The sequence below is a fragment of the Octodon degus genome, unplaced genomic scaffold, assembly GCF_000260255.1.
Source record: "Octodon degus isolate 3935 unplaced genomic scaffold, OctDeg1.0 scaffold00010, whole genome shotgun sequence".
NCBI lineage: Eukaryota > Metazoa > Chordata > Mammalia > Rodentia > Octodontidae > Octodon > Octodon degus.
In genome coordinates this window covers 20,983,779-21,007,537 of record NW_004524586.1, presented here as the reverse complement: position 1 = coordinate 21,007,537, position 23,759 = coordinate 20,983,779, and the positions used below count along the sequence as shown (strand labels likewise).

At 40.0% G+C, this 23,759-nt stretch overlaps 1 protein-coding gene and 2 pseudogenes across 1 annotated transcript in view; all 3 read left to right on the top strand.

Annotated features, from left to right (window-relative positions):
- The window catches only part of Acadsb (acyl-CoA dehydrogenase short/branched chain), a 50,104-nt gene extending 47,664 nt beyond the window's left edge, over positions 1-2,440 (top strand). Inside the window, exons 10-11 of the mRNA XM_004625742.2 lie at positions 768-867; positions 1,588-2,440. Of these exons, the coding sequence (XP_004625799.1) occupies positions 768-867; positions 1,588-1,658 (171 nt within the window). The 3' untranslated portion in view covers positions 1,659-2,440. The remainder of the gene's footprint in view (positions 1-767; positions 868-1,587) is intronic.
- An 87-nt stretch (positions 2,441-2,527) lies between these two features.
- On the top strand, positions 2,528-2,628 carry LOC111815053 (annotated as a pseudogene).
- A 4,592-nt stretch (positions 2,629-7,220) lies between these two features.
- Positions 7,221-23,759, top strand: part of LOC105741384 — a 20,058-nt pseudogene continuing 3,519 nt past the window's right edge.

Sequence of the window (23,759 nt, the reverse complement as noted above, 5' to 3'; positions counted from 1 at the left end):
CAGGTACTGCAAATAAAATAAAATAAATAAATAAATCATATTAGTCTTCCTAGAAGGCTTTTCTTTTGCCCTGGGAAGTTTATGGGTTTGTATGCTTATATGTTCAATGTGTTTTTCTAATGCCACCAATATCACAAGGCCAGTGACTTCCATCTCCATCACTGTATACTCACAGGGTTGTACAGTATTTGACATGAAAGCAATGTCAATTAATATTTGCTGATCAATGACACTTACTGGCAAGTATATGAATATCAACAATATTCTGATTTTCTGGCCTGTGTATGTAGCTCAGTAGTAGAGCACTTGCCCAGGGTGTATAAGGTTCTGGGTTAAACTCCATGAAGAATTGATTTTCTTAAGGAAATAATCCATGAATTATAGGATATTTTACAGAAGTGGTTAGAGTATAGGACTAAACAGACAATGCTAATTTCTAAAATAACTTTTTTTTTTAAATTTATTTATTACATTTTTATTTAGTGTGTGTATGTGTGTGGCCAGCTCAGCCCACCAGGGGGCGGGGCTGGCTGGCATGTGGTGCTGGGGGATCGAACCGCGGTCCCTGTGCTTTGCCAAGCTTGTTCCAAGTAGGTGCTTTAGACCACTGAGCCATCTCTCCAGCCCTCTAAAATAACTTTAATCCTTCTAATCACCACAGTGAAACCATTCTGTTAAAAGTATCACACAGAAATATCATGCAGAAGTATTTATAATATATAAATTAAGTGATCTCGATATGTAATTTGCTGCATCTCTTTTGGTAGATTGCAGGGTTTACAACTAGTAAATGTATTGAGTGGATGGGAGGAGTAGGCTACACCAAAGATTACCCTGTAGAAAAATACTTCCGAGATGCAAAGATTGGTAAGTAAATTTTTTTTAAACATTTTATTTGGGTTGCTTTACCATTTTGGGTATTTGAGCTATTGTGCTTGTTGATTGTGTATTACTGGTACCAAAGCAAAGGAGACCCCAGTTTCTTCAGGATACATTTATTGGCTCTTTTGTGGCTGGAATTTTTTCCCCTACTTCTTCCTACTCCCCCCCCAAAAAAAAATTGATTTATATTTTAAAAATATCAAATTGCCTTTTAAAATGCCTCAACAGGCCTTTTAGTAAAACTGCAACAAAATCTACTATCTTAGTTTTTCTTTCCCTGAAATTGCTAGTATTTGTGATCATTGTAGTTTAATGCTATTCTTTGAAGCAATGTTCTAATTTCAGAAGCAAAGCACCTCGTCCAGCCTGAGCAGTCCAGGGCTCTGCTACCAGAAGGGAAGATAAACACAGCGCCTCCCAAAGCTGCCCGTTCCCTAATACTAGTCTGAGTGCATGCACTGATAGTTGAGGAACCAGAATCTTCAACTGTTAAGAGCTGGTTCAGGACGCCCATGCAGCTAATGGAAAATTGCCTTCTCTTAGTCAAAATTACTTTGTCCCATAGCTCCATATTCTAGGGACATTAAATGATGTTACCAGTAGCAATTTTATAGCAAATGCAGAGGTTATATTTACAGCATTTATTTCTCAGATGACCCTTAACTGTGGGTCCACTCCTATTTATTTTGCTCCCTTTCATTTTAGGTGCAATATATGAAGGGACCAGCAATATCCAGCTGAACACCATCGCCAAGCACATCGACGCAGAGTACTGACGTCTGCAAGGCTGGCCCCTCCTGGTGTCACTCATTCTAAATGTTGTGCCTGGTTGGAGGAACGAGGTGGCTCAGCGCCGCAGGGTTCTACCGAGCCCTCGCAGTCCTGATCCTCTGGCTTCGCCCTTTCTATTCACGCTCTCCTGTCTGCTTCAGTTAGGCAAAGGAAATCGTTTCTAAAATTTGGGAGATGTGCACCCCTATTTTCTCCAAAAACTGTTTTTAAGCTTCTATATGTATTTATATTATCATCTAGTTTCAGAATATATGGAAGTTTCGCTCCATCAACATTTGGACAAATGAAGACTTTCGAAGTATTACTTAGAGTTTTTTATTCTCCTTCTAAATCTTTATATTGTGATACTAATCAGAGCAACATTTGCTACAGTAGTCAATTTTTATGAAATACTTTATAGATTCAACTGTAAGTTGCTAAATGAGATAGAAACTGATAAAAATTTGTTGGGAAAATTCAAAACTTTCAGGTGTGAACATCAGAATGGATGAATGTAAGGATGTAGGAATGGAAGAGTGTAACTTTGTAGTTCACACAATTGAAAAAAAATATTTTAAACAAGTAAAATAATGTGATTTGTTCCATAATTGACCGTAAAAGATTTAATTTCTTGAAGGTTTCAGCTGGTCATTTTTAAAACATGGTCCTGCATTAGTTTTCAACTATAACATTGGAATAATTTGGTTTAATAATCATTAAGTGTTCAATATTGTAATATTGTGCCATACTATCCACTAGTAAAATTTCTTTCTGTATTTCCATTGAATACCATTCCCTCAAACTTCATTCTTTTTTAAAAATTAATTTTATCAAGAAAGAAATAGCAATGAAACAATTTCAAAACAGGTTAGTAGCGCTCGCTTCAGCAGCACATATACTAAAATTAGAACGATACAGAGAAGATTAGCGTGGCCCCTGCGCAAAACAGCTTAGTAGGACAGTTACAATAATTAATACATTGAATATTGTTGTCTTCGTAGTAGTTATTCATAGTACAAGATGCAGACATGAGGGCCTGCCAAATAGCTCAGCAGATTAAAGTGCCTGCAAGCAGGCACAGGGGGGCCAGGGGTTCAATCCCTGGGCCTGCTGTGTGGGTCCCACCCCTGGGGCACACTGAGATGGCAGTTGAGACTGAACATGGTGGCCTGCACCTGTAACCCCAGCTCTTGGGAGGCTGTAAACAGGAGAATCACTTAAGAGTCTGATGTAGTAGTGAGACCCTGAACACCCTGTAGACTCTTCCCTAAAAATAAAAAAATAAAAAAAAAAAAGATGCAGACATGATATCTTGTCAGACTTCATTCTTGAGCTTTATCCTGACTAGTAATAAATTCAGAAGCTAGATTTTATTTCAGTGATTCTCAAGAGAGAGAGATTATGCCCCATAAAGAAGTAAATCAAAGTCTTAGGAATGAGGGGAAACAAAGACTGTGTAGAGTTTGAAAAAGTGTATGCAGTATTAAAATAATTTCATATTTAGAATTACAAATATAAAACTATTGTTTTATAATACAAATTATAAATGGGCATAGCCCAAGAAATACATAGTGGTGATGCCATGTCTTCAGCATTAGGGTTTCTCAGTCAGGAGGAAAAGCAGAACTCCTCCTAGGACAGAGCCTGATACCTCAAGTGAGAGAGGTGGATGGTAGGTGGACAGTAGACAAGAGAAAGTTTTCTGAAAAATGCTGAGTTTGACATGAAAATATTTCAAGGATCATGCCCTTGCTGAAAATCATCACCACTATTAAATAGAAAACATTTTAGTACTTTAATGAAAGGATATTAAGAAAACCTAACACTTTCAGAATAATTTTGCTTTGCGCATTCATGTGTATTGAATTGGCTTAATTTCTATCATGCAAATCCTAGGTAAATACTAATAGTTGTAGAAATACATTTGATGTAGGAATTACATTAAAATATTAGGAAGAAATAAGGACAGATTTAAACCTTAGACCCAAAGAAATAAAATCTAGTTGATTTTCAAATAGGAAGATGATGAGAACCCCTCAGTCAGGTTTTCAGAAGCAAAAGACAGAGTAATATGATTAGAAAAAATAAAGAATAGATAGTGTACCTTAAGGACACCTAGATGCCCTTAGTTTCTGTGATTGTGTAAAAGAGGTTGACTTCATGGATTATGAAGTAGGAGTCAACAATAGTAAACAGAATCCCAAATTCTTCCTTGATAAACCTAATTTTCATGTTTACAGCAGTCTCCCATGTACAGCCAGACCTTGGATGTATATTCAGTATACACAGATTTCTCATTGTGCCTGTATATTTTTTGCATGTTCAGTCAGTTAATAATTATAGTCCTATAATCCCAGCATTTTGAAAAACTGAGGTAGGAGGCACAAGTTTAAGCTTGGCCTGGGCAGTTTAGCAAATTAGCGAGACCCTGTCTCAAAATGAAAAATGAAAAGGACTGGGGTTGTAGCTCAATCAAACGATCTGGTGCTCAATCCCCAGTGCTGAAAAAAAATTTTAATTATATTAGAGTTAATATATACACCTGGCTTCTTCTGTTAGTAAATCTTCATGTTAATATCAAAGAAGGGCTTCCCTGTAGTTCTTCCATTACAGCTTTTCTGATCACCACGAATTTGGGATTTTACTATTTTTTTAAAATTCTTTTTTTATTTATTCGGTACAGGGTCTCTCAGTGCAGCTCGGACTCGTAGTGCTCCTCCTGTCTCAGCCTTGGAGTGTGGGGTTTTTCAAACTTTATATCTTGAGTTTGTGTGTTGGGGAGAGCCACCTGTCCTCCTCTGCAGCCTGTTGTTATAGTTTATTAGTTTGAGGCTTTGGCTGTCATGGGGCTAAGAAGGTAGAGATTTTTTTTTTTTCAAATTTGCATGAGTGAAGCTAGTTTCAATCAGCTGTTAAGTTAGTATAGAGCTTTCATTTTGCAACATGAAAACAAATTGTCAATGACTTCACAATCATGAATGCCCTTTAAGAACTATCCATCTAGTTCCTCTGTTTTGAAAGTAAGTAAAGGCTTTGCAGCATAACTTACTTCCCCAGCATCCTCAATCCAGGGTCACAGACAAGAGTTCAAATGTAATGGTCCTCAATTCAGTGTTCTTCCTCTGATTAAATATTGCCCCTGTTCAACAGATTTGGAGTTTGTCTTTGGCCAGTGTTGTCAATTTATTTTAGTTTTAACTGGTAAAGAATGAGCATTTCAGGAGCGTTAAGATTGGTGTCATCACTTGCATATATTTGTCAATGGTCCCAAACACTGCACTGGCATTTGTCGAGCTCTGTTATGCTTTGTCTGAGATGTCAAATGAAAAGTTATTGTGTGTGATCATTTGGTTTCATTGCTGTGTTGTATAATCAGTTATACTTCTGCTGGTTTTGCTGATTTTTTCATAGGGTGAAAGTTGTTCTATGAGGATGTATCAGATTATATTCTTTTTATGAAATCAATATTCTGTAGTGAATAAAAATATAAAGCATTAAACTAACTGCTGATTTTTGCTACTCTAATAAAGCAAAATTGACTGGGCATGATGACACGCACCTGTAAACTCAGCACTCAGGAGACTAAGGCAGGAGGATTACCACAAATTTGAGGACAGCCTGGGCTACATAGTGAACTCAAGACCAGCCTGAACTACACAGCAAGAGCCTATCTCCAAAAAAAAGGGAGGAGTGGCTGGCCAAATAGCTCAGTGGATTAAGTGCCTGCTTAGGCAGAGAGCTGCGGCCAGGGTTCAATCCCCGGCTTCCTGTGCCAGCCCCGCCCCAGGGCTTGATGAGACTGCAATTGAGACTGGGCGTGATGGCACATGCCTGTAATCCCAGTGCTTGGGAGGCTGAATACAGGCGATCACTATGAGTCAGATCTACATAATGAGACCCTGTAGACCTTTACTAAAAAAAAAAATTTTTAAAAGCAGAATTGTTTGTCACAGACACAGATGAAGTAAGAAATAATGTGATTTTCCTGCATCACCAACACACCTTTGTTTATCAAGCCAATTGTTTACCCCTCATGTAAGCCAATGTTTTTCATTTTCAGAGAAGCTGTTTTATAAGGTAGACTGTAGGGAGCTGCGTGTAGCCGCGCCCTAGGATGGCGCCGGTTTCCGCCTTCCACCCTCTCAGGGGGTGAGCACTCCTAGTAATAAACAACTCCATATAAGGCCAAGGCTTGGGCTAATGCATTGCTTCCGCGTACCTGGACCAATGGACAGTACATACGTGGCACCCCATGATTGGAAGCCCTGAGACTTATAAGCTAAGAGCAGGGGCCTCGGGAGAGAGGAGAAGAGAAATGTAACAGGGCAAGAAAAGGCTGTGCAGACTCAACCAGTGGTCGCCTCTTCCTTGCTGGCAAGGCTGCGCGACAAGTGGTGCCGAAACCCGGGAACTGCAGTCCCGTTGCTGGTTGGAGCCCTGCGCGAACGGTACCGGTAAGCCCCGAGGTAAGTGGGGTCCGCCTAGAGCGGGGAGTAAAACTCGCGCTCCCTAATTCGGGGGAGCGGGAGTCTCACCTAGAGTGAGGACAACCCAGGTAGAGTGGGGTCCGCCTAGAGCGGGTAGTAAAACTTGCGCTCCCTAATTTGGGGGAGTGGGAGTCTCACCTAGAGTGAGGACAACCCAGGTAAGTGGGGTCCGCCTAGAGAGGGTAGTAAAACTCGCGCTCCCTAATTCGGGGGGAGCGGGAGTCTCACCTAGAGTGAGGACAACCCAGGTAATGGGCACTTCTCTGTAGATAAGAGAAAGCAAGAGTTCGCTGACGAGCAGACTAAAACCGAAAAGGAACTAAACCGAAAGTATTATCAGTCATCATGGGCGCTTCCACTTCGCACCCAATTTTTCAGGCTCTGAAGGAGCTGTTGCATGCACGGAAAGTGAAGTTGAGTAATAGGACGTTAGAAAAGTTTCTGGGGGAGTGTGATGTGGTGGCTCCATGGTTCGCAGTTTCCGGAAGTCTTACGATCCCCCCTATTGTTGGGGAATGAATTGGGGAGAGACCTGGCCGTGGACTGGGTGTCAGTCCCACACTGTAACTTGGGCCGACAAAGCGAAACAATTTACCTTTTCCCCAGGCATAGCCTCTAGGTTTAATGAGACCTATGCAGGTCAAAACTTTAGTGATCAAGATCCATTACAGCTGTATGTGTCCAACCCTTTTGATAATTGGCTCTTATGCGGTATTAATGGCAGCTGCATGAACGCGGAACCCCTGGCCATGCTTACTGGTGGGCTACATGGAGTACTTCCCAGGGTTGGGGACAGTGGGAGCGACGGACCCCCATGGGGGATTGGTCCTCATCTGTGGGGTGTAGCTCGCAGGGTATTCAGCCTTTGAGAAACATTACTTATAAGCCCACTCCTGTGTGTGTCTATCCTCCTTTCGTGTTTGTGGTAAGCAATCAAAGTCCTAAATCTTGTTCTGGGTATAAAAGCCTGGGCAAGTGTCAGCACAGCCTCTAGCACAACGGGGATTGGGCCTCTGTTCTCGCCTGTTGCAAAAACTAAAAGGGGGAACTGTAGGGAGCTGCATGTAGCCACACCCTAGGATGGCGCCAGTTTCCGCCTTCCACCCTCTCAGGGTGAGCACTCCTAGTAATAAACAACTCCATATAATGCCAAGGCTTGGGCTAATGCATTGCTTCCGCATACCTGGACCAATGGACAGTACATACGTGGCACCCCATGATTGGAAGCCCTGAGACTTATAAGCTAAGAGCAGGGGCCTCGGGAGAGAGGAGAAGAGAAATGTAACAGGGCAAGAAAAGGCTGTGCAGACACAACCAGTGGTCGCGTCTTCCTTGCTGGCAAGGCTGCGCGCGACAGTAGACTAAGTTCAAATTCATGATGCTAGAGAAAATTTGGCCAGAGTACTATAAGCCCCCATCCCCCATGGCCTAACAAGCAACCATTGAGTGGGGAGTTCCTCTCTTGAGTGTGTCCTCCTAGTACTACTTAGCTAATACTTGTGTCTGTATTTACAGTACTACCTTTGAAAATTTCACATTATTTTAGTTTTTAACTTTGTGATAACAGATTATTTCCCATCGTTTTCCATGTTATTTTAGAAATTTAGCTATTAATTTTTTAGTTCTAATCTTGTCATTCAGCAACATGTTTGAGTGACTGCTATGGCCAAAGTACTGTGGGCTTCAAGCTCCCTTTGCCAAGATGAATAACAGTAGCTCTTTATTTAAATTTTACTCAGCTCATTGTTTTTATTTTCTTCTGTTTTCATCACTATTAAGAACAAGAAAAACTGAGCTGAAGACTACCAAGTTCAACCTTATGTAAAGTATTTCAGTCTCTCAGAATTACAGCCAATGCTAGCCCCTCTGGGGCTTTACCACCTGCTATCCATGTTTCTTACAGCCCTTGCTGTGTTCTTGTATCCCATTTTACAAGCAAGGAGACCAGGGCATACAAAAAGTAAAGTACGATGCTCCTTGCTACAGGACAGAAGTAGAATCTGAACCAGGGTACCTGGCTGATGAACCTTCTCACGTTCATTCCTTTGGGCTTGTCCTTCTTCAGAAGCCTTCCAATAAAACGCCATTATCAACTAGCCTCTTATAAGTCAATTATTCTTCATGGATGAATTTCAGATCTTTTCAGGCAGAGACACAGAGAACAGGGTCTAGAGGAAAGATAAATAGGTGTGGTGGGAGCATATATGTTTTGGGAGAAAGAATGGGTTAAGGCGGGGGTGCAACTGAGGTTGAACACTTGTCTAACATGCACACAGCCCTGGATTCCCACCTCAGTACCACACAAACAGGATGAGGGAGTGGGTGACCAGGGTGTGAGGAAGATGCAGTTAGAGGGACAAGAAAAGCCCTGGAAAAGGAACTAAGAAACCCCAAGTGCCATCCTCCCACTACATACTGTATGTAACATTTAACTCTTGATTTGGAAAGAAAAATTTAATACAATAACTAAAAGCTACCTTGGAGTGTGATGAATGAAAAATTATAAAAACAGAGGCTTTGAATCAGAGTTATTTGTATTGAGAGCTCACAATATGAAAGAAAATCTAACTGCAGTTTTTAAAAAAGTCATGGCGGGTAGACAAAAATAGGGGTAAATAGAGTCACATATAGTATTAGAAAGTACAGATGAGTTAAACCTACCTACTTAAAAACATTCAAATGAAGCAAAACTTATTCTACCTCTTACAATAAAAAACTAAAGAAAGACAATTCAGGAAATTTCGAATAGATAGAAAAAGGCCATGCTTATGAATGCTACAAAAGCAAAAGCAGGAGTAGTAATGTTACTATCTTAACACAACTGAATTAAAGGCAAAAATAATCTTAAAGGATATCTCATAAAAGGAAAGAATTCAGCAAGTCCAATAGTCATGAACTTTATGTCCCCAACAATATAACCAAGAACTATATAGAGCAAAACAAATAGAAATACAATGAGAAGAATTGATAAACTCATAATCATAGGTACTGACTTAGAACTCAACAAGTCAAATTGGAAAAGGTAAGGACAGATATAACAAATTTGAATACTATAATTAAGGCTGCTATTCGGAAAGAATTCTCATTTTTTTTTTGTAGTGCAAATGAATAACCATTAGCAATTTGTCTCAAAGGAAATCTACAAATTCCAAAAGGAGAAAATTTTATAGGCAGTGTTCACCTTATACAATAAATAAGCAACAAAAATAGAGGATCATTAAAAGCTTGTGATTTTAACCTGAGTTAATTAGAAAATGAAAATATAGATCACACAAATTATCAAGTAGGGTATGCCCAGGCTGGCTGACCCACTCAGTGCTTCCAGGAGGATGTATCAGGAATGCACATCAGGAGCTTGGGGCTACAGGTACTCATGCAGGCTGGGCATCCCTTATCCAGCGTGCCTGGGCCCAGAAGTATTTCAGCTTTCAGACTTTTTGGATTTGGAAATATTCTCATATACATGAGGAGATATAAACATAAGATTCAGTTGTTTTTGCATATATGTGAAAGGTAATTTTACCTTTGTGAAAGTATATGTGAAAGACAAATTTCAAATGTGAAATTTTCTCCTCACAGGATCACTTCAGTGCTTCAGGTTTTTTAAGCATTTTGGATTTTCAGGTTAATGCCATTCAAACGCTATGATGAAAAGCGAGAAATGGCTAAAATGGAATAAAGCTTGGAAACGTCCTATAAAAGCCTTTCATCAGTTAAAAAAAGAATAAGATAGATCCGTGTATGCAGATTTTTAAAAAATCACCAGCAATTCCTATTGCTTAGAAAATGAAGCACATACCATTTGTACAGAACAATAAAAAGCTATTTTTATTTCTGTGTGTACACACACATATAAAACCTTAGAATTTGGAAACAATAATGACGCTGATAGTTGCATTTAATTTTGGGGTCCCTAACTAGGACTAGGGGTCACTGGCATCTGTTACACTATATTTTTTCAGGTTTTTTTTTATATGAGTACACATTTGTGTTAGAAAATGATTGCATTCCTTGTAGGGAGTTGATGTGTGCACATAACTCATCTCAATTCTTTTGTTTTATTCCCTCTCTCTCCTCTCTCTTGGCCTCCCTTTGCATTTTCATATGTAATTGGAAACAAATACAGAGCTATCTACAAGGTCGCTGAAGTATTTCACTTTAGCACATCATTTTCCCTCTAAGAAAAAGATCTGCTTTTTTCAAGTTGCCACGGTCAAGTAGACAGTTCCATTTGGCTTTCAGAGACTTGACTCCAGTGCAGGAGAATGGTGAAGAAATCTGAAGTCTAATTTGTCTAATTCCTACAAGGATCAACCCGTGTGGGTCTACGGCTCTGTCCACATGTAGCTATCTGTCCTAGGAAGAGTGAGCAGGATTTCCCAAGGAGGGTTTCTTGCTTGCAGCTGACAGCATCTGCACTGGGCTTGGACTTAGGATCTTGGTTTTGAGTTTTATGGGACTTTCCTGAGGCATTCAAATGGAAGCATTTCCTTGAACCCAGAGCATTTGTCTCAAAATTTCTCCAGTCAGAAGAGCCAGATTCATACCAGTTAGATGTCTGTAGTGTGGCCTAGGTTAGATCCAATCCACTCTCTGTTTTTATTAATGTATATATTTAAATACACACAAAATATTCTTAATTTTGCCTCTTGCTCCCAAAGCCTAAAATATTTACCATCTATCCTTTTTGGGTAAAGTTGCCAGTCTCTTCTTAAATGATTGCTGCTAAATCATATTTTACTGAGGAGATTGGCCAGTCTATCTGTCTAGGTTTGAGGTACAAAAAGAAAAAAAAATGGAAAAATGCCTCTAAGAACCTACACTATGATTTTCTCTTGGTTCTATTTGTCATCTCCTTAGCCCTACTGGTTTTCTCTTTCAATCTACAATTGCGATCCTATCTTTGAATCCCCATTTTCCTGATGTACACATATGTTAGTGAACTTAAACAGTGCTCTCAAGGGTCATCTTTTTACCCTTAATAGTGGCCTGTTCTATCTATCCTAACTTCTATGGTTTCAGACATCTTCTTCCTAAGACTCTTGGCTTCGGTGACAAAGAACCTCCTCTTTCAGACTGACTTCTTGGCTTTTGTTCCCTTAATGTTTATCATGACGCTCCCTTTATAGCTCTACTGTTATCTGTATAGTGGTTCTGAAACCTCACTATGACCTGGAAAATTTTTGAGACTCTTAGAAATCTAGACTGTGAAATAGCATTCCTAATCATTGGGAATAAATCTGTCCTGGCAGAATGCCTAGCAGACTTTGAAAATTTATGTGTAAAGTATAGGAGAATTGGGGTAGGAGGATGAAGAGTCCTACAGAGTTATGGCAAAAGGCCTCAGAAAGAAGAAACTAGCTGCCCCCTCCTAGGCCTTCTGCCCCAAATGACCTAGGGTGTTCATGAAAGGTCTCACTTCTGAACATTATTAAGTCCTAATTTGTACCTATCATGGCTGTGCCTAGGGCCTGGGAAACCACCTGCTTAGAAGGCCCACAGGGGGTGCACTGAAGCTTGAGCAGGGTGCTCAGAATGACTCCAGCCCTGAAGCCTGTGATCCTTTTCAACTCTGACGCTCAGCTCCCTAAAGCTCCACCTGCTTAGAAGAAAAAGAAGCAAATGGAAGAACATGCCCAGTACCAGCCCTACCTCTTCCTGATTCCAGATCCCTTAGATGCCCCATTCACCCTTCAGGCATGCTCGTGGGAATCCATGAATCAGCCACTTTCCTATTTCTGTGAAACCAATGCTGTTTGGGGCAATGAACTCAGTTCTTCCACCCCAAAATAGGAGTCACTGGTGTTTGCTTTCATGAAATGTTACCTTTATTATCAAGAGAGAAGCTGATGCTAAGATAAATCACAGTTTATTTTTAAATCTGGTCATTTCTTTTTAAATCAGATCTTTTTCCTTTTGGAGATGTAAACTAAAATTGGTATCTGGTTGTAGGATTTTGTTCCTTCAAGTCTTGCTACATTCTACACTCTGTCATATAACAGAAATCTATCACTATATAATGTATGTATGGTTCTCTTACACATTAATACTCCATCTTTTCAACCCAATTGATTTTTGCAAGTAGACAAAGGCTAACGATATGCCTATTGATTGTGGCTAATCATTTTAAATGTATTTTGTAATGAGCATTTTTAGACTGAAACAAACCTTCACTTGTCTAGTAGGCAGGAACTGTTATGAATTACTTGAGTTGAAATGTATCAGTATAAAACAGTTGCCTGATATGGAAAGATATAGGTCTTGTTTTTTACATTGTATAAAAAATTTGGACTCTTAACAACAATGATGTTATCACTGGGCAAGTCATCTGGTATGGCCATCCATGCTGTTTTTGTGTTAATCACTTCTTTCCTAAGTTGATCCTACATTGATGTAAATATTTACCTCAGTCTATTTGGTTCAAAATCTCTACCGGATTGCCTCAGTAATCCAGGGCAATTTCCAGAAAATAAGCTTTCATAACAAATTTCCCTCATCATCTGTGACTGATGATATAGATAATGAAGAACCCAAGTCCAAATCAATCACTGCACCACTCGTCCCTTAGAGCAAACCACTGCACACCCTTGTGCAAAGCCAGCATGTCCCACTGGCATCTGAAGACAAGCTTGTGAGAGACACAGTTCTCATCTTTCCTCCTTCATGTCCAGTGGGAAAGGGAAGTGCTGACAGGGCTGGTGGTTGATTAGTGGTTGTTTAGGTTAAGGCTTTACAGCATTTCTCCCAAGACTCATCTGTCTTATATTCCTCAAATACTGTCCTGTGCTCTTGAATTCTAAGGTTTTCTTCATTTTTCATTCATTTCTCTAATTTCATGCCATTTTTATGGCCTTGGTAGGCTTTCCCTCTGCAGTCATTTCTGGATACCCCATGTCACAGAGCTCACAAGATGCCTCCAGCAGCCCATGCAATGCCCTCTGGAGGCTGAGAAAGGCTGCTTTAGTTTTCCGGGGCCTAGGACCAGCTATAACTGGGGGCCCATCCATCGGCTGACTCTTTCTAGACTTTTAAATTTTTTTCTCTGCTCTTTTGTGGTTTTTATTTCTAATATTACCTTGCCATGTGCTCTATAATCTGCAAGATTAGTTTTAAGTGTCATAGTATTCAAGCATAAAGAATTAGCATATATTTGCATGAAAAATATAAACATAAACTTTAAAATTTTTGCTTTTAAAAGCATTTTCCTCTAAAATTGTCTTTAAAATTATTAAAAGTCAATGGACTTTCACTGTACTCTTTCAAAAAAATAAAAAATAAAATTACTAAAAGTCAAAGTTGAAATCTGAAGTTTTTATTTACAAAACTGAATTTTTAAATTTTAGTTTTTGAATTTTTAATTGAGTGTTCCAAAATATTTAAATGTTTTATTTTTATTTTTATTTATTTATTTGGTGGAACTTGGAATTGAACTCGGGCTCTTGTGCTTGCTAGGCAAGCACTTATTCTACTGAGCTATCTCCCCATCCCCTTAAATGTTTTATAAAAATAAAACCACTCACAAGTGTAACATTAATTGTCCATTCACCAATGTAAAGAATTGGTGTCACATATTATACATGTTACAACTAGACCTATAGAGATAGTCAAATTTGATAGTAATAAGAGTTATCCATAGTGCAGAATATTACTCAGCCTCCACTTGAAGCACCTGGAAAGACATGCCGGCTGACAGGAACCTCTGGAACTGCCCAACAGGGATGGCAAAGGCAGCAGAGTGTCACTCAATGCTATGGGAATAAGCCTGGTTACGCAAAAATCTGTTGCATTCTTTTTATTTGATAGAAAAGATTGAACAAATTTGCCAATTTTTTTTATATCTAAGAAAATTTTCCTTCTCTAAGAAGTAGCATCTTTCCCTGAAACTATCTTTCCTGATACTTTCTGCATTTGGATGCAGCCTCCTTTTCTATCATCCTTTTAGGACAAAAGAGGTGGAGAGGTCTCCAGTGGTGTATGCTGCTTTAGTCACCACGGCATATGCTTGTAATCCCAGAACTTTGAGAGGTTTAGGCAAGAAGATTACACATTTAAGTCCCACCTAGGCAATTTTGCAAGAGCCTGGGAAAAAACAAAAACAAACCTAGGGGTGGAGTTCAGTGCCAGAACCCTAGGTACAGTCTCCCACGCCAGGAAAGTCAGTCATGAGAATGGATGTTTAGTGCTAAGGCCATGGTGTGCCAGTACTGAAATGCAGGGCCCGAGGACCCGAGGAAACCCGAGACCTGGCCAAGTCTAGAGACAGTGCTAACGCTGATAAAACTGGGTAAGCTACTTGAAAAATCTAGGTCAATTGTGAAATGATTCAAAATACCTTGCCAATTCTTGGAGCTGCTAAAAATAAAGCTTTACTGGGGCTGGAGAGATGGCTCAGTGGTCTAAAGCACCTACTTGGAACAAGCTTGGTAAAGCACAGGGACTGCAGTTCGATCCCCCAGCACCACATGCCAGCCAGCCCCGCCCCCTGGTGGGCTGAGCTGGCCACACACACACACACACACACACATAAATAAATAAATGTAAAAAAATAAAAATAAAGCTTTACTTTTTAATCTAGTTTCTAAAAATGCTCTGTTCAATGTCATACTGGAACTTCCAACTAATGCACTAAGACAAGAAAAAGAATATTATGCATTTATGAATAGGAAAAGAGTATTGTAAGAATGTTAGTTCTGGGACTGGGGCTATATCTCAGTGGCTCAAGTGCCTGCCAGGCAAGCACAAGGTCCTCAGTTAAATTCCTGGTAGCAAAACAAATAAGTAATAAAAATATATTAGCTCTTCCTAAATTAATATTTTTTTAACCATCTTAATTTTTTGCCATAATTTTATTGATAAATAGCAATGAGACAGTTTCAAATCAAATTGGTAGGTCTGTTTCAATAATTAACACACTGCATACATTCTTCTTAGTGGTTAATTGCTGTACAAGATGCAGACATGATATCCTATTTACAAGCACCATTAGAACAAATCATTCTATTCATTAACAGAATGTAACTATATATCTATCCCAACCACCCTGAATACACAGATACAAAATGGACATTCATCTGTATACCCTTTTTTTTTGGTTAAGTTCCGTTATTTGAATATTATAGGTGTGTAAACTCAGCAAAATATTCTAAAAGAGTCCAGTATCCCATAATAGTATTGGGTCTTTTACTTAACTGGTTAGAAATTGTTGACCTGAGTCCCCTACAGCTCAACATAACAGCATGGTTTTGCTTCTTATACTTTGTTTTTATACTTCGTTTTTATACTTTTCTGCTGGACGGTTAAGACTGAGATAAAGCAAGACCTATGCAACAAGAGTTTTAGCTTTTGGGTCTGATAAGGTCAGTGAAATCCCCTCAGGATTTATCCTGAGATCCTGTACCTCAGATTGTAGAACCTTTGTCAGTGTCAGCCATGTGGATGAGTCACGGCCATTGCTTGGACAATGTGCTCTCTGTGAAAACCTGAGAGAATGTTTTCTCTCCATGTGACTCTCCTTAGGCACACTCTACATCATCGATCACTTTCCTCTTTGGCCCCACAATCTTCTTGATCAGAAAATTTGGGACACTACCGAGTTACGTGATGTTACAGTACAAGTTCTCATATTTCCTGAGTCTTAATTGACCTTAGAAGGTTAGGGCCAAAATGTTGGCTTTCCTTGCAGCCCTCCTTTTTCTCTAATTTTGGTCTGAAATTTAGGTTGTTAACCATCCAGAAGACAAGCTTATTGTTATTATCAAACAACTTAGGCTATTAAGCTTAACCTCACTATCTCTCTGCATATCAAACATCTTAGGCATAATAAGGAACATCAAGTATTGATATATTGAACTTTAAGTCCCTACATAATATGATAAAAAAACATTTAAAAATTAGATTGTATTTTAATAATAGGATAAAGAATTATATACTTCTCATGTTTGCACATAAGTCCAAAAATCTCACCATATACAACCTTGAAGCAAGACAGTCCCACAATATTCCTTTTCCTGTCTCTTGCTTTCATTCACCACCCCCTTCTTCTTGAACATCCACCTACCCGAGAGACATCACAGCAGCAACTGGCATGTCATGACAAGCAGCCCATATTCAGAATACCAGAATGACAGGTACTCCAAACATGAAACTACTATTACAAATTACCATCTGCAGTGCAGTAGCTTAGTTCACAGGTATCAGTATATATAGTTAGTCAGGGTGAGAATCTTTCCAATTAACTGCTAGATTAAAAAATCTTCTGAAGATTCTCAGGATCATTGCCTTGCTCATCTTTTACATATAACTGTATGGCTTGACATTGTCATGTTTCCTAGCTCTTCTCCTTTCCTTCTCTTGATTAGTTAGTCCTCGAGATCCTGCTTTCCTTTTACTTGCATTATATCTTTCTATTTGTATTTCTTCTTTTGAGTTCTTATACTAGGGAGACTATATGATATTTACACATGTGTGTCTGGTTTATTTCACTTATGAGCCCTAAATTAATCTTAGAGTTAGTGCAATCTCTATGAAAATGTCTAGCAGATTTTTTTAAAGGATATTGACAAACTGAATGTAAAGTTTATGTGAAGAGGCAGAAGGCCTGCAATATTAAAGAACAAAGTTGGATAAATGATACTAGTATCACTTCAAGATTTAATATAAAGGTACAGTAATCAAGACAGTGCATTAGATCCTGGGTTCTGCATGCCACACCAGCCACGCCCCCCAGGTGTGCTGAATCAGCAATGGAGTTTGAGCATGATGGCGTCTGCCTGTAATCCCAGCACTGGGGAGGCTGAAAACATGAGGAGCATTGTGAGTCTGAGCTGTGTAGTGAGACTCTGTACCAAACATACACACATACACGCACGTGTGCACGCATGTGCACATACACACACAGAGAGACAGAGGGACAGAAAGAGAGTGAGAAAGAGAGAGAGAGAGAGGAGTGTTCATGAAAGAACACACAAATAAGTAAAACAAAATAGCCAGAAATTGACCAAAATAATATAATCAACTGATCTACAACAAAAGGTCAAGGCAATACAGTGGAAAAAAGGTAGTCTTTTCAACAAGTTGTATTAGAAGAGCTGAATGTCTACATGCAGAAAAAAACCCAAGAATCTAGAAACAGATCTTATGCCTTATCGCTTCTTGGCCTTTTGGCTAAGATCAAGTGTAGATCTTATGCCTTTCACAAAATTAAAATGGATTGTATACCTAAGTGAATACACAAGACTATAAAATTTCTATGAGATAATCGGAGCAAATCCAGATGTCTTTGGGTTGGCTAATTACTTTTTAAATATAACCCTGAGGACATGACCTGCTATAGTTTGGATCCTAAATATCCCTCAAAGGCCTGTGAATTAAAGCTTATTTCCCAGAATGGAGCTACTGGGGAAGGTGGTGGAACCTTTAAGAAGTCTGAGCTAGAGGGAGATCTTTAGGACTTTGAATGTGGACTATGTCCTTGAAGTCAATAGCCGAACAGCATTTGCTTTCTCTCCTTTGCATGCCCTGGCTCTCCAGGAGATGAAAATCTTTGCCTTGTTGCATGCTGTTATTGTTTGCATTTAGGTGTTCCCTGTAAAGCCTCACATGGTCATAGGTGGCTGAATCTACAGTCCATGATGCTAGTATTAAGGCTGGGTGATTACTAAATCAGTCCATTGATTTGGTTTGGCACCACCCGAACCCTGGTAGCCTCCATGGAGTATAAAAGGTGCAGAAAAATCTCCTAAGATCCTTTGCTTGCTTTGCTGCCTTCTGCCTGCCATGAACTGTTTCTCCTCTACAATGCCTATCCAACATCATCCTACCACCCTATACCTCTACAAACTGTGAGCTAAATAAATGCTTCCTCCCTTACCTTGTGGATGTTGGATATTTTGTGTCAGCAATAAGGAAAAAAACAAAGCAGAATTTGGTGCCAGGAATGAGGTCATTGCTAGGGCTATACCTGACCATGTGGTTCAAGAGCCTTTGGGCCTGACTTGTGGGCAGAGTTTGGAAAGGACTGGAGATACTGGCTGAAAAATTAGAGCTGGAAGGCTTAAGGCTGTAGTATATGAAAGATTCTGGTCAGAACTCAGAAGACCACAAGGCTGATAGAAATTCTGCTGGTAAAGAACCAGGCTTGGGAGAATTCTGGTGGAAGGAAGGACTGCCTTGACTGTTGGGCTCCAGACTATGCATGTTATGCCTCAGCCAAAGTTTTTTCTTTATTTTGCTCGTGTCCAAAGACTTTGTCTAAGACCAAGAGCAGCAGACTTATCTTGCAGAAGAAATTTCAAGGCAGTGTAATGTGGAGGCAGTGGCATGAATACTGTTAGGGACTTTTAGCCCGTTTTATATTGAGAACCAAGAGTAAAGAACCCAGTAGAATGATTCAAAACATTGTGAATTTGGCCAGAAAGAAGGTTCTAGTAAAATTGCAGCCTGCAAAGAAGAAACAGAGAACAAATAGGATACTGAAAAGACTAGAAAGAAAAACTAAGTATTTTAGAAGAAGGCAACAGAAAAGATGGCCTGAGTACATCACAAAAATCAATAGGAAATCCAACCTTTGCAGCCTCAAAATTGCAAAAGTGAAAGATTTTGCATTGAGAAGAAAGCCTCAGAGCATCATGTTCCAGAATTCTAGCAGCATAGTGAATTTGGGATTGGATTCAGAGTGTTCAGGAAACCAGATGTTCAACCCTCACAGCCGAAAGAAAAGGAAGCTGAGATACTGCTCCAGCTGGTGGCAGAGCAAGATATCTGCAAGGAACATATCTGATAAAGGACTCTTATTTAAAATATACAAAGAGCCAGGAAGATGGCTCAGTGGAATGAGCACTTCCCTGGCAAGTGCAAGGGCCTCAGTTCAATCCCTGGTTCCGCCAAAAGAATAAATAAATAGATAAATAAGTAAATTATATATATATATATATATATATATATATATATATCTGTTACAAGTCAGCAATAATAAACAACCTAGTTAAAAAAGAACCAAAATCATAATAGCACCTCACCAAATTAGATATACAGATAGCAAATAAGTATATGAAACTATGCTCCACAGTAAATGTCACCAAGTAAATGGCAATTAAAGAAAGACACTACTATACACAAGTTAGAATTTTTGGGAGCCAATGAAACTGAAATTCATCACATGTGGGAGGGCATGGTGAGGCCCCATTGCCCAAAGTTGTCAAGCTACTACTCAGTCTTGAGAAAAACATCCTGCCTGGACTTTGTGAGCTATTAGTCACTAGGCAACCTTGTGTCTTGCAACTTTGCAAAGGTATAAATGAACACCACTACTGTGGTTCTGGAGTTGTCTTGCCAGTCAGGCAGATGAGTTGCCACCTGACCCAACTCTTGTTTTCTTGGCTTTTTCTCATTCCTGCTGCCATTTCTCCCCGGGGTGCAATGGATCACACCAACAGACCGAAGGATCACTACAAGAATGGGCAAAACACAGAACACTGACAACACCAAAACCTGTTGAGGATGTGATGTAATAATTTCATCATTGTTGGTGGGAATGGAAAAGAGTTTAGGCGCATAGAAAGACATTTTGGCAGTTTCTTTAAAAAATAAACATAGCTTAGCACTCAACCCGCCCAGCACATTTCTTTGTGTTTACCCAAAGGAACTGGAACTCTGTGGCTATGGCAGGACACAGATGTTTGTAGCAGCTTTATTCATGATTGTCAGAACTTGAAGGTAGCCAACCAAGACACCCTTCACTAGATTGATGGATAATAAGTTCTGATACAAGCACTCAATGGATTGTTATTCAGCACTAGAAATGCATGGAACAAATTAACTCAAGCAACTAATCTAAAATGGCAACGTACTATTTTAATCTAAATATATGCCATTATAGAAAAGGAAAAACCATGGACACAGGAAAAAAGATCAGTGGTTTCCAGGGACTAAAGGGAAGGAAGGATGAATGGGTGGGTCACAGAGAATCTTTAAAGCAGTGGAACTACTGTGTTCAAAATTATAATGATGAATGCATATCATATACTTTTTCCAAACCCATAAGATGTATAGAGCCAAGTGTGAACCCTAATTGGACACTGGAGGATTACGATGGCAGCACAGATTCATTCAGTGTGGCAAGCACACCATTCTGGTGGGGATGTTAGTAATGCGGGAGGTTGTGCACGTGCGATTGTAGGAAATGCAAGGCATGCCTCTTCTTATCTCTCAATTTGGGTGTCAAGGTAACACTACTCTAAAAAAGATAGTCTTTTAAAAAATGCTTTTGTTTCCATAACCATATAGATTGTTATTTTCTGATCTAAGGTTTGATTCCTCACATAATGAAAGCAGAGATAGATCCCACCCACCATGATGAGCTCTGATGTAGGAACAAGTCCATGGGGTCTGTAGTACAGAGGCCTATTCCTGCTTCTCAGCCTTCACTGAGTAGTGAGGCTCAAGACTAGAAGAGGTGGCACCTGTACTCATTGTTCCCATTCAGTTTTACCCTAAAAGTAGCTGGTATCATTTGAGAAGAGAGTGAGAATAATCCTAGAAGAGTAAGTTAGCATTTTTATGTTTTATAACAGCAAACTGAGGTGAGGCCTGGAGCTGGGGGGTCATTAGATTCTGGTTTTCAGGTATGGTGTGAGCTGGATGAGGTAGTACACAACTCAAGAAATCCCAGCTACTTCAGAAGATGGGGGAAGGAGAATTTTAAGTGAGCAGTTGAATGTCTCTGGGTTCATTACCCCCCCAAAAAAATACAGGGTGGAAGACAATGAAATTTTTATGAATGAAAAGATGGCAACCAGAAAGCAAGCTAGTCTGCACACACCAGGGATGCTGCCTTTGCAGGTGGCTCACAAGCAAGAAACACATTTTAAAAGAAGACCACCGAGAGTCCTGGTTCTCAGGAAGCTGAGCCAAATCTGGGAGAAAAGTTTGTGGGCCACTCTGGACAATGAAGGGAGGACTCTTGGCCATAGCTGAACTTGATGTGTATAGGCTTCTGTGTACATTTCAGCCAAAAGAGGCCCAAGTTATTCTGGAGGATAAAAGAGGAGAAATAGCATATCAAAGTGAGTTTGGAGAATTAAGTCAGGTGGATGATGAGTACTTCTGACAGCAGGAGGTTACACTTCTTTCTGGCTGAGAAAAACTCAGTGTAGTCATGGCCAGGACTAAGAAAAGATCCACAAAGCAGAAAGCTTTACAGTAATCATGTATTTGGGGTAAAAGAAGAAGAGAAGGGCCAGGGAGATGGCTCAGTGGGATAAGTGCTTCTCTGGCAAGTGCAAGGGCCTGAGTTCAATCCCCGGTTCCGCAAAAAAAAAAAAAAGAAGAAGAGAAGAATCTTCTCTTTTCCCATGGCTTCCCAGTCTAGTTTCAAAACAGCTTAGAACAGGTACTGAGAAAACCTCTATAGGCCACCCTGGGAGTAGCAGTTAGTGTCTCCTCTTTTTTAGTAACTATCTTCATTCCAATGGGAGTCCGTGAGAATTTGCTTCAGAATCACCACTTGGAAAGTCAATGAGATGGGACAACAGCTTTTCCAGGCCTCTTATTAGTTGACATGCAGGTGGATATAAAAGAGATGATCCTTGTGTCAGTTATGACTTTTAGCTTGAAGTGGTCTCCACCAGTAGAGAAAACACGTCCTCTATCAACTGGCATCTGTGAGGATCAATGAGTAGTTCAAAATGATTTCCACAGAGGGTGGATCTATGCTGTGGTTTGAGTGTGTCTTCCAAAACTCGTGTGTTGGAACTTTAATTATTAGCCATGATGCAGCAGGGTCAGGAGATGAGAAATTTAGGAAGTGTGTGGGTCATGGGGATAAGGCCTCCAGGAATAGATAGACCCTTTTATTGTTAAGTTCTTGCTTATATGAACTGGCTTAGTTATGAGACCAGGCTGCTGCAGAGGAAGGCTACCCTTCGTGTTTTGTTTCTACCTGCCCTTTCACTTTCAGCCACTAGTTGAAGCAGCACAAGGCCCTCACTAGCTGCAGCTCCCCAATCCTGTACTTCCAAGCCTCCTGAACAGTGAGTTAAAATAAGCTTCATTCCTTTCTAAAGTATCAGAACTCTGGCATTTTGTTATAGTAACAGACATGAACCAAAATAATCTGTTTAACTGCAAATGTGATTTTTCAGAGTGGCACATGGCAGCTGGGAGCCCATCATTGGTGTGTTTTTCACTGATTCTACCTCCAGAACAATTGCTTATCAGGTTTCTCACTTCCCCTAACAATATACTCTAACCTCTGCCATGGTCTCTCACTGGGAACAGTACAACAGACTCTTAATTGACTCTTAGTTTCCATGGCTTCCTACTACTCAATCCATTCTCCACCTAACAGCCTGAAATATTCTTTTAAATAGTTGTTGGGTTATATCATCCCTTTCCCATGATTTCTTTAGAGTTGGGGTATCCAATATAACCACCAGCCATACATGTTCATTTAAAGCCCAGCACCACACTGGGCTGTGAAGACACAGAGTGTTTCCATTATTCCAGAAAATTCTTTGTGCTGCTCTTAAAGGTGCAGTATCTTCCCCCTCAGAAGAGCAAGCAATGTGCAGAACTGATGACCAAGCTAGCTTCACTAGTCTTCAGGAATTCTGGCTTTGAAGCAGTAGTATGCAAGATTAATTAGAGCTCTTACCTCTCCCTCCCCCTCTTTTCTCTTTCCTCTATTCAGGCAGGCTCTCTGCTCCTCACCTCTGCTGAGGTTGGCCTTAGTTCTTCTTGACTTTTGTCTAAAAGCTTCCATCTGTGGAAGAAAGCAATGAAAGGAAAGGGGAAAGCTGGGCAAGGTGGCACATGCTTCTAATCCCATCTACAAAAGCAGATAAGCCAGGAGGATTGGGTGGTTGAGACCAATTTGGGCAATTTAATGAGACCCAGTTTCAAAATGTCAGAGCTCAGGATGTAGCTCAATGCTAAAGCATTAGCATATAGCAACATGAGGAAAAGAAAAAGAAATGGGATTCTGGGACCCAGGAAGGATCTGAATCAAGAGTTGAAGTTCATAGTGAGACTGAAGAGAGAAATTTCAATGGAAAAGGAGACTGAAGTCAGCATTTTCTTCCTGAGCCCAGACTCACTTTGTGTGTGGGGGGGGGGGGGCAGCTCAAACTTGCTGATGCACAGTGACCACTGATGACCCCAGGTGTTTTTATGAAGAAATGCACCAGTAGAATGGAGTAGTGGACACAGAAAACTGCAGTGGCTGGTTAGTTATTTGGAGAAGGCAGTGGGCTGGTAGCCATCTTGGAGAGGGACCAACTGAACCCAGAACTTAGAAAAGCTATGAGCTCCGTCTAGTGACTGCCAGGGACAGCATCAGTAGAAGGTCAGGGGCTGATCCACACAGGCAAGAGGCGTAAGCGCTGCTGCAGGCTGAAGAAAGCTGGTTCTGGCCTCACAGCCAGAAGCCAGCCCGAACTCAGTGGAACTAAAAGTGCAGGCTTCTTGGGATTATTTACTATCCTACTGTTAAGCTATAGCTAACGTTCTGGGATTAATCAACTCAGATCTAGATTCTACCTACATGGGCTACAGGAGAGATGCACAATTTCTTTTCTTTTTTTTTTTTAACTAATAAGTATTAAATACTTATTCAAAGTATTT